This window comes from Salvelinus alpinus, chromosome 2 (assembly GCF_045679555.1).
Source record: "Salvelinus alpinus chromosome 2, SLU_Salpinus.1, whole genome shotgun sequence".
NCBI classification, from domain to species: domain Eukaryota; kingdom Metazoa; phylum Chordata; class Actinopteri; order Salmoniformes; family Salmonidae; genus Salvelinus; species Salvelinus alpinus.
The window spans coordinates 101,552,992-101,568,273 of NC_092087.1; the positions used below are offsets into that span (position 1 = coordinate 101,552,992).

Consider the following 15,282-nt stretch of genomic DNA (forward strand, 5'->3'; position numbering starts at 1 on the left):
CACAACAGACAGACCGGATATGGCCCATAATTCAACGTCCTTGGACGTCACGGGCTGAGTGGGTATGACCAAAGTTATTCTATTTAGCTGCACTTTGAAGTACATTTTTACACTATAATAAATGTTTCTGATGCCACATAGCCCGTTTTCAAAGCGAGTCGATGGTTTTTAGATGCAGTCGCTTTTTAGCTTTTTGTCTGAAAGTATTTTCTCAACTGCGATACCAACTCCAGTCAACAGATGGCGATGTGCGTCTTTCAGGTGATTCTGTCAGTGTGACGTGTAATCTTACACAATCACACTCTCATATCGCAGTCACACAATGCTATTCCCAAACATAGCTAATCAATTAGTTGTTTTTCAACAATATTTTAACCTACAGGAATATTTTCTCATTTCTGTCTCATGGTTAGTTCCTAGGTTAATTTAACTGTAACTAACTTTTTTAATGTAACTAATACATTTACATTTTTCAATACTTCTAAAATGGGGTCCAGGTTTAAAATAATTACAGGTGCACCTTACTAGCTTATACTATATCATACATGGTCTTAGTAAACACAGATTCTAGTTTTCATCCAGTTCACACAGATAGCTGACTCGGCTGTTTACACCTCCAAGGAGCCCCCCTCACACAGGAATACACACTCAGAGCCTACAAAGCTTTTATAAAAACTCCACTTGTTTTGCTCACCTCATTCTTTTTTTTAAACTACGTTCGAGATGTGGTATCCACTCGGCTCGCTGCCTCTCAGATCAAAGGTGGGTCCATCTGCTCCATTCCCGAAGTGTGGTTTCCCTGAGATCCCAAGTGCACGATTTACCCAGGTCGTCAGAAGCGGTCACCAAGTGAAGATTCACATCCCCATCACCAAATGTGGTTGTTAATTTCTTTAATATCAAATGAGGAGAGAAACTTATCACACAAGTCAGAATTATTCTTAAACTAAACCTTTATTCACTTTATAATAAGGGAGCAGATCAATACAATGCACACATATAAAGTGAATCAATTGAGTGCTCTACGATAATGATGGCTGGTTGACGAATCACCCCCAGATGATTCATTGAGAGCCACGAGACAAAAGTACAAAGGTCTTTTATAGCCAAGATACACCCCTATCAACCTACATGACGAACAACAGATGTATAGAATGGGTCACAAGGTTAAGATTTGTATGAGAGATACTTATAATTCTCAGCAGACAGTATCTGCTGTAAAAACAGTACTCTTTGTGTAGAGACCAGGGTCTGGCCCTGGGGTCATCTCTCCCTGGTACCGTATAGAACAGAAACATTAACTCATGCTCTGGAATGCGGTCTCTTTAGGTTTTATCACCCAAAAGACATTGTAAATGTCCTGTCAGTGTGTTCTCCCAGAGGCCCGTCCTCAGTAGAACACACAGACACAATAGTTCTAAGAAACCTCTATTCTGTTGCATAAAACAACCATTTGATCCAATAAAAGCATTATAACATAATGTTGCAGTTTTGTTCTCAGTGTACACTGAAAGTTGACTAGTAACAACAACTGGGACACAAAAGTCACCCACCATGAGACCCATTAAATCTGCCCAAGAAGAGGCAAACAAAAGAACTGGTGTTTTTTTTATACGTGCTAACGAGCTATACGTGCTAACGAGCTATACGTGTTAACGAGCTATACGTGCTAAAGTCCAACCTCAAAACATAAATGGAAAAACAAAAGCCTGGAACACCTTTCCCCTTAAGACAACAAATAAATCCTATAATTTTTGTTGGACAAGTTTGCTCACCACCAACAGAAAACAACTTCCATTTCACATTATAATCAACTACAATGCTTCACCTTCTACAATATAAACATAGTGTCTACTGGCTGTCAACAATTAAAAACAAGAAAAAACACGTATTTCTAAATAATAATATACAATCGTATTATTTTTTTCTCCTTTTTCATTCTATAGAATCCTAAAACTCACTAGCTTCTAGAACTCTCGTCCCCTTGGAACGAGCCCAAACAAAACTCATCTCCAATACGGAAAACCGTGCAGTCAAAATAAATTGTGATCCATGGCAACGCAATGGCTAAACGCAAAACTATGACTGCCCACCCTTGAAACAATCAGCAACAAAGTTGTCCTTACCATGGACATGTCTGATTTCAAGAGGAAACTCCTGCAATAACCATAGTAACTTTCCAAATCACTGCGGAGCTTCTCTCTCTTTTCAGAGTTCACTCGATAGGCATGTTGTTGGATCGGGGCCCAGTCCCCAATGTCATGCTCTAGTACATTTGGGTTGGCACATCTGAGAATTAACCCTGATATTCTAAAAGAAGGGCAACAATGTCAATATAATTATACCCGAAAATTGTCCGTTGATTGCATAAATAATTATGATTACTAAAAGTTACATGAATTGTAAATATGAATGATCAAAACCAATTGGACACCCCTTTGTTAATATGTATTGTCAATAATTAACTTAATGGTAAGGCGTGGTATAATAAAAAATATATACATTTTTTTTTGATTGCATAGTCTTATTTTCAACGTCTTTTCAATTACATTGTGCTAGGTGGGATAGCCTCAATGTCAAAACACAGTTTTAACGTGTCCAAATCAATAACCAATATGCAGAAACAGTTTGGGATAAATTGAAAACATAAACATAACATGTGCTATTTACACAAACATCTGCCACAATAATCATATTTCTTGTATTTTTTTTAAACAAGCTCCTTATAAACTGCACAAGCACCAGAAATAGTGTTGTTTTGACAAGTAGCAATAAATCACTGATATCGATTAGGGGGGAAATCAGGTTGTACGTGATGTTGCAATGCATTTAAATGTAGGGGGTCGCTAAACAAAGGAACGCAACACTAATTTGTCATAACTCATCGATATCATGCTAAAATCATTTGTGTGACAGGAGGGAGATGAGGTTGCACGTCCTGTTAAAACTAGCAGCTCAAAAACCACACTGAATCTGGGAATAATGTGTACATAATGTGTACTCTCATAAATAGTACTCTTTCAATTCAGAGCCTGGATTTTCCCCCTGAGGCTAATATCCATATCATGTTGAAATCAATAGAACAGGGGACAAACATTTAGGGTTCTACATTGTGACATCATTAAAATACTCCTACTACAATGTTAAAACATTCTACATTGTGACATTAATTCATTGACATCATGAAACAACTGCTTCATCTATTTTCTGATGTTTAGTCAGAGATCTTTTATCAGATTAGCTCTGGTCACACCTATAAGATTTCTCTCCTGTGTGTGATCTCTGGTGCACTGTCAGATTGCTAGATGTACTAAAACTCTTCCCACATTGACCACAGCTATACGGTTTCTCTCCTGTGTGTGTTCTCTGGTGTCGAGTCAGAATGCCAGATGTACTAAAACTCTTCCCACATTGATTACAGCTATACGATTTCTCTCCTGTGTGTGTTCTCTGGTGCACTGTAAGAGAGCTAGAATGACAAAAACTCTTCCCACATTGATCAAAGCTATACGTTTTCTCTCCTGTGTGTATTCTTTGGTGTATAGTCACAGAGTCAGATCTAGTAAAACTCTTCCCACATTGATCACAGCTATAAGGTTTATCTCCAGTGTGTGTTCTCTGGTGTAAAGTCAGATGGCCAGATCTAGTAAAACTCTTCCCACATTGATCACAGCTTTACGATTTCTCTCCTGTGTGTGTTCTCTGGTGCACTGTCAGAGAGCCAGATCTAGTAAAACTCTTCCCACATTGATCACAGCTATACGATTTCTCTCCTGTGTGTGTTCTCTGGTGTAAAGTCAGAGAGCCAGATGTAGTAAAACTCTTCCCACATTGATCACAGCTGTAAGGTTTCTCTCCTGTGTGTATTCTCTTGTGCACTGTCAGCTCTCCAGATTGACCAAAACTCTTCCCACATTGATCACAGCTATACGGTTTCTCTCCTGTGTGTGTTCTCTGGTGTAAAGTCAGAGAGCCAGATGTAGTAAAACTCTTCCCACATTGATCACAGCTGTAAGGTTTCTCTCCTGTGTGTATTCTCTTGTGCACTGTCAGCTCTCCAGATCGACCAAAACTCTTCCCACATTGATCACATTTGTAAGGTTTCTCTCCTGTGTGTATTCTCTTGTGCACTGTCAGCGCTCCAGATTGACCGAAACTCTTCCCACATTGATCACAGCTATAAGGTTTCTCTCCTGTGTGGATTCTCTGATGAATTTTAATGCCTGAGGAGGTGAATCTCTTCCCACAGTCAGAGCAGTAGTGAGTTCTCTTCCCTGTGGATCTCTGCAGGTGTTTCTTGAGGTGTTCTGATGTGGAGAGACTCTTCTCTGCCTCGTCAGCATCATGAGGTTGTTGAGGCTCCCCAGAGGATCCACGATAGTCCCGTCTCTCTCCTGGGTGAACAACAAAGTCAGATGATTAAAGGCCCACAACAGCGGAAATCCACTGTAAAAGGTGATGCCAACAGCGTAGCCATGATGTTGTACAGCAATTGACGTCTGTAATGAATGTTAAAATTATTTGACAATTGTCTTAAAATGAGCAATAATAGTCATATTTTAGTAGTAACATCGATGATTGTAGACTAGAAATAAGTTATTCATGTTGTTGAAACTCTAAGCACTGTGCCAGACGACTTTTGGTCTCCAATATAAGCCCCTTTCTGTGTTTAATAAAATTGCGGCACGAGGGCGATGCACATGCAATTTGGTTGTAGAAACTCCTCCCTGCTAATGAGGAGACCGATAGTTATGGATGTACTATATCTGATTAGAGCAAAAAAAATGCAATAAAATGCAAATTAATTACTTAAAAATCATACAATGTGATTTTCTGGATTTCTGTTTTAGATTCCGTCTCTCACAGTTGAAGTGTACCTATGATACAAATTACAGACCTCTACATGCTTTGTAAGTAGGAAAACCTGCAAAATCGTAAGTGTATCAAATACTTCTTCTCCCCACTGTATAGTGTTTTTTTACAAATCCGTCAAGACACCAACTTAGACTTTACAGTGAAATGCTTTACTTACAATTTGGTTGTAGAAACTCCCCCCTGCTAATGAGGAAACCGATAGTTATGGATGTAGTATATCTGGTAATGAGGAAACCACTAGTTATGGATGTAGTATATCTGGTAATGAGGAAACCACTAGTTATGGATGTAGTATATCTGGTAATGAGGAAACCGCTAGTTATGGATGTAGTATATCTGGTAATGATGACACCACTAGTTATGGATGTAGTATATCTGGTAATGAGGAAACCACTAGTTATGGATGTAGTATATCTGGTAATGAGGAAACCACTAGTTATGGATGTAGTATATCTGGTAATGAGGAAACCACTAGTTATGGATGTAGTATATCTGCTAATGAGGAAACCACTAGTTATGGATGTAGTATATCTGGTAATGAGGAAACCACTAGTTATGGATGTAGTATATCTGGTAATGAGGAAACCACTAGTTATGGATGTAGTATATCTGGTAATGAGGAAACCACTAGTTATGGATGTAGTATATCTGGTAATGAGGAAACCACTAGTTATGGATGTAGTATATCTGCTAATGAGGAAACCACTAGTTATGGATGTAGTATATCTGGTAATGAGGAAACCACTAGTTATGGATGTAGTATATCTGGTAATGAGGAAACCACTAGTTATGGATGTAGTATATCTGGTAATGAGGAAACCACTAGTTATGGATATAGTATATCTGGTAAAAAGGAAACCACTAGTTATGGATGTAGTATATCTGGTAATGAAGAAACCACTAGTTATGGATGTAGTATATCTGGTAATGAGGAAACCACAAGTTATGGATGTAGTATATCTGGTAATGAGGAAACCGCTAGTTATAGATGTAGTATATCTGCTAATGAGGAAACCGCCAGTTATGGATGTAGTATATCTGCTAATGAGGAAACCACTAGTTATGGATGTAGTATATCTGGTAATGAGGAAACCACTAGTTATGGATGTAGTATATCTGCCTGGAGCAAAAATGGTGAGCAAAGATTTTAGTTTTCACAATGTATTCTGAATATTACAGCACAAGATCAGGAGTGCTACTCAAGGAAACTCACATTAAGTTCTGTGTCTATTCACTAATTCACCACCGTGGGGGAAAACTCAGGGGAGTTCTCATAGGCTGACAGCAAAAATAGCCTCCATTTCCAGGTTGCTTATAAGTGCATTTCACATTACTTTGGATTATAATTGTAAGGCTCATTTGAATCTCCTGCTTAATATCTGTGTGTTATTGCGGCAAATCAATTGCTTTAAACTGAAACACTTCAACCAGTAAAATGTTCTTAGGCTTTGCCATCAGCCTGACAATGAGGGTTTGTACACTAAGTGTTTGACAAATTGGCCCATAACTTCACCAAACAATAACATAGACCTACTGTAGGACCCATAACTTCACCTAATAACAACATAGACCTACTGTAGAACCCATAACTTCACCTAACAATAACATAGACCTACTGTAGGACCCATAACTTCACCTAACAATAACATAGACCTAGGACTATAAACAATTTAATATTTCAGGTGAAACATGGAAACTAAAATGTCTTTGTCGTGACATTTCATAACCTGGTCACGAGATAATTTTGTGAATAATCCCACTAGGCTACTCTGTAATGTGTTGGCATTCTAAATGTCCTGAATATAGGAAAATAGCTCTGTGTGTTGTACAATAGCCTATCCATCAAGGAACAGTTCTCTACACATTATGAGCCAAGTATCTCTGTGTGTAAACAGACTAACGAGACCCTACAGTAAATCAAGCAGACAATAACATTATAAACATCAATTTGTTAGGGATGTTGGATCCAACGTGGAGCACGGCATAACTGTCTTTACCAGAGTAATGAATGAAGAAGCACTTTGGTTGTTGTTGCATGTTGTGATGTTTGTCATGTGACTGTCATTCAGAAAATGATTTCCTGGATCAGCTGATGATAGATGAACATGTGACTAACTAAACAGCTACAGTATTAAGAATGATGTGTAATTATTGAAGAACCGCGTTAATGACAGTATCCATTTGGGTGTTGTCAATAAAGTTAAGGTGACTCTCGGTTAGAAACATTGGACTTTGCAAACTCTGAAATGATTTGGAATTTCTGTGTCCATGAAAACTGTTTTCCCAGCGTAACATAAGAAGACACTAAATGCGTCAGTTTTGTCAATTTATTCATTGTCTTTCATTTGAAACACTCCTGTCAATGTTGAGTAAGGACGCACACCTGATTAACAAAAAGTAGGACTAGTCTACCTGACAACACATATAGAAGTAGGACTAGTCTACATGGCCTGAGCGCAAATGAAGGCCTATAAATGTGCCCATTTGGGGATGTCTGATAGTATTTCTGATTGTCTTAACGCACCACCACTAATGAGTTGTGGAGCTTCTCAAAGCACATTTCTCTTCACCTCTAACAGCATGTAAACAAAGTCTAATCAAAATCAATTTCAAATGACAATAGTTCCTCAAAGTATTTGAAAAATATTTCCAGCCCTCGCCCTTTCGATAACCACTCATCATGAAAGGAAAAAATGTAATGCTCTGATCCAGTGGAAATGTCATAAAATACCTGATTACTTCTTATCCATTGCACAAATAGCCGACAGCTGTGTCTGTCCCAAACTCACTGGCCGGGAAACACTGAGGGCCCAGAATATTTTATACAATGTTTCAAGTTTGTTGTAGACAGGCCATGTGCAGCCAAAGTGATTTCTAGGATATTTTTATCAGGATATTTTCTAAATGCAGAATGCAATGTTTTTATGTGTTGGCTTTATGTAGGCTATCTTTTACATAGTGGGCTATAAAAGTTACTTTTAGATTTGTATAATTTTCATTTAGATTTAGATAGAATGTAGATTAATCACAGACAATGATTTTGAGATACTATTACAAATTAAATTAAACTGTTACAGTATATTGATGTAATGGCATGAAAATAAATTGGCTGAATATTATACAATGACTTATAACAGTTCTAACAATTTGACCCCCACAGGAAATCTTCACTGGAAATTATAGAATATACTATATAGCCTAGAAACCTGGTTAAACTATCATTATGACATCATGGATGAATTCTAGAATATACTATATATCCTAGAAACCTGGTTAAATTATCATTATGACATCATGGATGAATTCTAGAATATACTATTTAACCTAGAAACCTGGTTAAACTATCATTATGACATCATGGATGAATTCTAGAATATACTATATAACCTAGTTAAACTATCATTATGACATCATGGATGAATTCTAGAATATACTATTTAACCTAGAAACCTGGTTAAACTATCATTATGACATCATGGATGAATTCTAGAATATACTATATAACCTAGTTAAACTATCATTATGACATCATGGATGAATTCTAGAATATACTATATAGCCTAGAAACCTGGTTAAACTATCACTATGACATCATGGATGGCCAGTCCTTGTATTCATAGTGGAGTGAATTCAGGGGGTATCCCTGAGCTGGACTCAAACCTGTGCCCAGCGACTGTCAAGCCAACACCTTATAACTGTTACGCCAAGATGTCTGAACTTCTTGACGAGGTTGCTAGGTGTTGAGTTACGGTTTCTACAATAGCTTTCACTATGAATTTGAGTGGTTACACTTCTCCTTTCCCCATCCCTCAGCTGTTTACCAAACCAAGTCTCTGGGCAGCCATTTTGTTGCTGTTTATAAAACCCACACAACCCAGCAATCTGCAGTTCAAACAATAACAAAGCTGTAATTCCACCACTGTTTTGGTAATAAGATGATGGGGATGGAGACATTTAACTACTCTCAAATTCATAGACAGACCTATGGATGCAAGGACTGACCATCCATGATATCAACATTATAGTTTAAACCATGTTGAGGCTATACTGTATAGCCTCAACATGGTTTAAACTATAATGTTGATATCATGGATGGTCAGTCCTTGCATCCATAGGTCTGTCTATGAATTTGAGAGTAGTTAAATGTCTCCATCCCCATCATCTTATTACCAAAACAGTGGTGGAATTACAGCTTTGTTATTGTTGATTTACATTGTTTCTAAACATTGGAGTAAAAAAAGCTTATTCTGGGTTCTGATGGGGTACAACAGTTGAACTAAGCTCATGAGGCATGTGTTATATTCTTCAAGAATCAATGGCTATAAATAAATAATTTAAAAGTCAAAATATGGATGTAGCAATTGCAGATTTCCCCTTTAACACCAAACATCAGTTCAACAACTGCAGAGTTTGTGCCTCTGTATTTGAGACAGTACTTACCAGTGGTAATCACGGCCCGGTTTCTCAAAACCATCTTATGGCTAAGTTCATCGTTAGAACCACTGGATGCCTTAAGATGCGTTTGGGAAACCGGGCCCAGAAATCCAGTTTCCTCCTCCGTTTTGGATGTGACAGTCATCTCCTCCCCCTCCTCTTTCACTCCAAAAACTGCATCCTCCACTTTCTCTTCCTCCTCTTCTTTTACTGTAACGTCCTCCTCCTCTTTCACTCTGAACGCGTCTTCCTCTTTTTTCACTGAAACGTTTTTCTCTTCTTCTTTAACTGTAACAGCCTCAACCTCTACTTCTTGTTTTACTGTGATATCCTCCTCTTCCTCCTCCTCTTTCACGAGAGCTTCTTTCTCCGTCCAGCAGACCTTCTCGTCTTTAGCAGGAGGAGAGTAGCTTAGTGAACTCATGGTCGGGGATAATAGCTAGTTAGCATTAGCGACTAGACTAATGCTAACTTAACCAGCCAGCTAGTTGACTTACAACGTAAATATTACATTAAATGCGGTAGCTAGTTGTTTCCACATAAGTATGTTTAAATCATAGTGGCAAATAAACCACGAAATTGTCTAAATAACTTGAATGTTCCAACTTTGTTGGCCAGCGAGCTACCGAGGAGGCTGCAGTTGTTGAAGAAGTGTTCCGTCGACTAGATTATACGTCACACTAGAAACATCGCCTGAAAGACACATATCGCCATCTGCTGTCTGGAGGGAGGAAACGCAGTTGAGGAGGGAAAACTTTTTTCTTCTTCATTGAATTATAATATTATAAAGAAGTTTAGGGAAACGTTTTTTCTTCTCCATTAAATAAGAATATTGTAACAATACATCATGTAGATGTATATAATGAACAGACTAGGTTTATACTGCTCCTACATGTTTATGTATTATTATGTGTTATTTATTTCTCCTTTATTTAACCAGGTCGGCCAGTTGAGAACAAGTTCTCATTTACAACTGCAACCTGGCCAAGATAAAGCAAAGCAGTTCGACAAAAATAACAACACAGAGTTACACATGAACAAACATTCAGTCAATAACACAATAGAAGATAGAGAATATATTTTTATGTTTAGAAATATTGTGAAACACGATCATTCCACTATTAATGCAGATATTATGGACATTTTATTTAAAACATGTAATTAAACTATAATTGTAGCTCCTTTAATTTAGACCCAAAATGTATTTGCTATAATGTGTGCCATTGCCCGGCTATTAAAAGGGACAGGCGACTATTTGAGACTCAGCCTTGAATTTAAATTTTATGGAATGTTAACTTTGATTGTCTTCAATGAAAATGACCTTTCAAACATGGAATGCAATGTTGTATGAAACATTATTGTCAAGTGACTTGATGTCTACGGTGCCAAAGAGATTGATAGTTGGGAGTGTCCAGTGTGTTGATATAACGGTAATAATGTCAAACTCCCACTTTTAACAACCATCAGAATTTGTTAAAAAAAGTTATACCCGAGTAGCGCAGCGGTCGAAGGTCCTGCATCGAAGGGCTAGAGGCATCACTACAGACCCGGGTTTGATCCCGGGCTGTACCATAACCTGCTGTGATCGGGAGTCCCATAGGGCAACACACTATAGGCCAAGCGTTGCCCAGGTTAGGGGAGGGTTTGGCCGGGGAGGGTTTGGCCGGGGGGGGGGCTTTACTACTCTAGCGAATCCTTGTGGCGCCTGCAGGCTGACCTCGGTCGTCAGGTGAACAGTGTTTCCTCCGACATATTGGTGCATCTTCCGGGTTAAGCGGGTAGCTGTTAAGAAGCTGACCTCGGCCGTCAGGTGAACAGTGTTTCCTCCAACATATTGGTGCATCTTCCGGGTTAAGTGGGCGGCTGTTAAGAAGCGCAGTTTGGCTGGTCATGTTTCAGAGGACGCATGACTCGACCTTCGATATATATTATATTATTATTATATAATATATAGATATATTCAATATTTGTATTTTTTATTTTACCTTTATTTATACAGATTTTTCTCATTGAGATAACATCTCTTTTCCAAAAGAGACCTGGTCCAATAGCAGCAGGGGGAACAACGTTTCAGACAAAACAACTTACGTACACAACATTAAACAAAGCTATTAACACACATGCAGTACAACAATAACATTTTACGTTAAAAACACAAAAGTCTTGACTAAAAACAGCTGTCCTTAAAACAATTACACTTTTCTATACATCGATCAAGTGTTTAAGCTCCACCAACGAAACTAGATCATCAAATTTTTAAATGTTCAGGAGAGAATTCCAGGACCACGGAGCTGAGTAACAATTCGACCTGTTCTAATTTTTTGTTAAAAGCAAATGAGAAGGGGACCGTAGTTGATATTTATTTACCGACCTGACTAAAACAGAACAGAGATAAAATGGCATTTTACCCAAAATGGCCTTAAATATCAATGTATACCAGTGTTTAAGCCTACGCAAGGTCAATGACGACCAGCCAACAGCACTGTAGACATCACAATATCGAAATTGTGGAGAAAAAACGGGGGTAAAATTATTTTAAAAATGCCGAAATTGGTTGTTCCCCGCCATTTACAACAACATCACTGAGCACCATCACTGTCTTTCCTTCGTGGATCTCCTGCATGTTTACATATCTGGCATTACTCATCTCATATGTATATACTGTATTCTATTCTATTCTACTGTATCTTAGTCTATGTATTACTCATCTCATATGTATATACTGTATTCTATCCTATTCTACTGTATCTTAGTCTATGTATTACTCATCTCATATGTACAGTGGGGAGAACAAGTATTTGATACACTGCCGATTTTGCAGGTTTTCCTACTTACAAAGCATTTAGAGGTCTGTAATTTTTATCATAGGTACACTTCAACTGTGAGAGACGGAATCTAAAACAAAAATCCAGAAAATCACATTGTATGATTTTTAAGTAATTAATTAGCATTTTATTGCATGACATAAGTATTTGATACATCAGAAAATCAGAACTTAATATTTGGTACAGAAACCTTTGTTTGCAATTACAGAGATCATATGTTTCCTGTAGTTCTTGACCAGGTTTGCACACACTGCAGCAGGGATTTTGGCCCACTCCTCCATACAGACCTTCTCCAGATCCTTTGGGTTTCGGGGCTGTCGCTGGGCAATATGGACTTTCAGCTCCCTCCAAAGATTTTCTATTGGGTTCAGGTCTGGAGACTGGCTAGGCCACTCCAGGACCTTGAGATGCTTCTTAAGGAGCCACTCCTTAGTTGCCCTGGCTGTGTGTTTCGGGTCGTTGTCATGCTGGAAGACCCAGCCACGACCCATCTTCAATGCTCTTACTGAGGGAAGGAGGTTGTTGGCCAAGATCTCGCGATACATGGCCACATCCATCCTCCCCTCAATACGGTGCAGTCGTCCTGTCCCCTTTGCAGAAAAGAATCCCCAAAGAATGATGTTTCCACCTCCATGCTTCACGGTTGGGATGGTGTTCTTGGGGTTGTACTCATCCTTCTTCTTCCTCCAAACACGGCGAGTGGAGTTTAGACCAACAAGCTCTATTTTTGTCTGATCAGACCACATGACCTTCTCCCATTCCTCCTCTGGATCATCCAGATGGTCATTGGCAAACTTCAGACGGGCCTGGACATGCGCTGGCTTGAGCAGGGGGACCTTGCGTGCGCTGCAGGATTTTAATCCATGACGGCGTAGTGTGTTACTAATGAATTTCTTTGAGACTGTGGTTCCAGCTCTCTTCAGGTCATTGACCAGGTCCTGCCGTGTAGTTCTGGGCTCATCCCTCACCTTCCTCATGATCATTGATGCCCCACGAGGTGAGATCTTGCATGGAGCCCCAGACCGAGGGTGATTGACCGTCATCTTGAACTTCTTCCATTTTCTAATAATTGCGCCAACAGTTGTTGCCTTCTCACCAAGCTGCTTGCCTATTGTCCTGTAGCCCATCCCAGCCTTGTGCAGGTCTACAATTTTATCCCTGATGTCCTTACACAGCTCTCTGGTCTTGGCCATTGTGGAGAGGTTGGAGTCTGTTGGATTGAGTGTGTGGACAGGTGTCTTTTATACAGGTAACGAGTTCAAACTGGTGCAGTTAATACAGGTAATGAGTGGAGAACAGGAGGGCTTCTTAAAGAAAAACTAACAGGTCTGTGAGAGCCGGAATTCTTACTGGTTGGTAGGTGATCAAATACTTATGTCATGCAATAAAATGCAAATTAATTACTTAAAAATCATACAATGTGATTTTCTGGATTTTTGTTTTACATTCCGTCTCTCACAGTTGAAGTGTACCTATGATAAAAATTACAGACCTCTACATGCTTTGTAAGTAGGAAAACCTGCAAAATCGGCAGTGTATCAAATACTTGTTCTCCCCACTGTATATACTGTATTCTATCCTATTCTACTGTATCTTCATCTATGTATTACTCATCTCATATGTATATACTGTATTCTATCCTATTCTACTGTATCTTAGTCTATGTATTACTCATCTCATATGTATATACTGTATTCTATCCTATTCTACTGTATCTTAGTCTATGTATTACTCATCTCATATGTATATACTGTATTCTATCCTATTCACTGTATCTTAGTCTATGTATTACTCATCTCGTATGTATATACTGTATTCTATCCTATTCTACTGTATCTTAGTCTATGTATTACTCATCTCGTATGTATATACTGTATTCTATCCTATTCTACTGTATCTTAGTCTATGTATTACTCATCTCGCATGTATATACTGTATTCTATCCTATTCTACTGTATCTTAGTCAATGTATTACTCATCTCATATACTGTATTCTATCCTATTCTACTGTATCTTAGTCTATGTATTACTCATCTCATATGTATATACTGTATTCTATCCTATTCTACTGTATCTTAGTATCTGTCTTTCCCGCTCTGATATTGCGTGTCCATATATTTATATATATATATATATATATATATATGAGTCACTGGCTTACTGGTGCTCTTCCATGCCGTCCCTAGGAGGGGTGCGTCACTTGAGTGGGTTGAGTCACTGACGTGGTCTTCCTGTCTGGGTTGGCGCCTTGTCTCAGGATGGTAAGTTGGTGGTTGAAGATATCCCTCTAGTGGTGTGGGGACTGTGCTTTGGCAAAGTGGGTGGGATTATATCCTGCCTGTTTGGCCCTGTCTGGGGGTATCATCGGATGGGCCTCTAGTATTTATGCTGCAGTAGTTTGTGTCGGGGGGCTAGGGTCAGTTTGTTTTTCTGGACTATTTCTCCTGTCTTATCCGGTGTCCTGTGTGAATTTAAGTATGCTCTCTCTAATTCTCTCTTTCTTTCTCTCTCTCGGAGTACCTGAGCCCTAGGACCATGCCTCAGGACTGACTACCTGGCATGTTGACTCCTTGCTGTCCCCTGGCCGTGCTGCTGCTCCAGTTTCAACTGTTCTGCCTGCGGCTATGGAAACCTGACCTGTTCACCGGACGTACTACCTGTCCCAGACCTGCTGTTTTCAACTCTCTAGAGACAGCAGGAGCGGTAGAGATACTCAATGATCGGCTATGAAAAATAAACTGACATTTACTCCTGAGGTGCTGACCTGTTGCATCCTCGACAACTACTGTGATTATTATTATTTGTTCATGCTGGTCATTTATGAACATCTTGGTCATGTTCTGTTATAATCTCCACCCGAGACACAGCCAGAAGAGGACTGGCTACCCCTCATAGCCTGGTTTCTTCCTAGGTTTTGGACTTTCTAGGGAGTGTTTCCTAGCCACCGTGCTTCTACACCTGCATTGCTTGCTGTTCGGGGTTTTAGTCTGGGTTTCTGTACAGCACATATATTGATATATTCTTATTCCATTACTTAGATTTGTGTGTATTAGGTATTTGTTGTGAAATTGTTAGATATTACTGCACTGTTGGAGCTAGAAACACAAGCATTTAGTTAGATATTACTGCACTGTTGGAGCTAGGAACA

The 15,282-nt window shown here is 39.0% G+C and overlaps 2 protein-coding genes across 6 annotated transcripts in view; one reads left to right on the forward strand and one right to left on the reverse strand.

The window, feature by feature from the left end:
- The window catches only part of LOC139546522 (zinc finger protein ZFP2-like), a 415,728-nt gene that overhangs the window by 75,734 nt on the left and 324,712 nt on the right, over nt 1-15,282 (forward strand). The gene's annotated exons all lie outside the window — the stretch shown is intronic.
- Nucleotides 936-9,943, reverse strand: LOC139547114 (zinc finger protein 664-like). Its single transcript, XM_071356156.1, has 2 exons — nt 9,316-9,943; nt 936-4,394 (listed from the first exon to the last, which is right to left on the reverse strand). Exons 1-2 carry the CDS (start codon nt 9,731-9,733, stop codon nt 3,676-3,678), a joined length of 1,137 nt encoding a protein of 378 aa, XP_071212257.1. The 5' UTR covers nt 9,734-9,943; the 3' UTR covers nt 936-3,675.

Bases quoted from the DNA above. Each gene is read 5' to 3' on its own strand.
- LOC139547114 (XM_071356156.1), bottom strand. From the start codon at position 9,733: ATGAGTTCACTAAGCTACTCTCCTCCTGCTAAAGACGAGAAGGTCTGC. The intron at 4,395-9,315 runs GTAAGTACTGTC...TTGTTCACCCAG, and splicing joins CCGGGCCGTGATTACCACTG to GAGAGAGACGGGACTATCGT.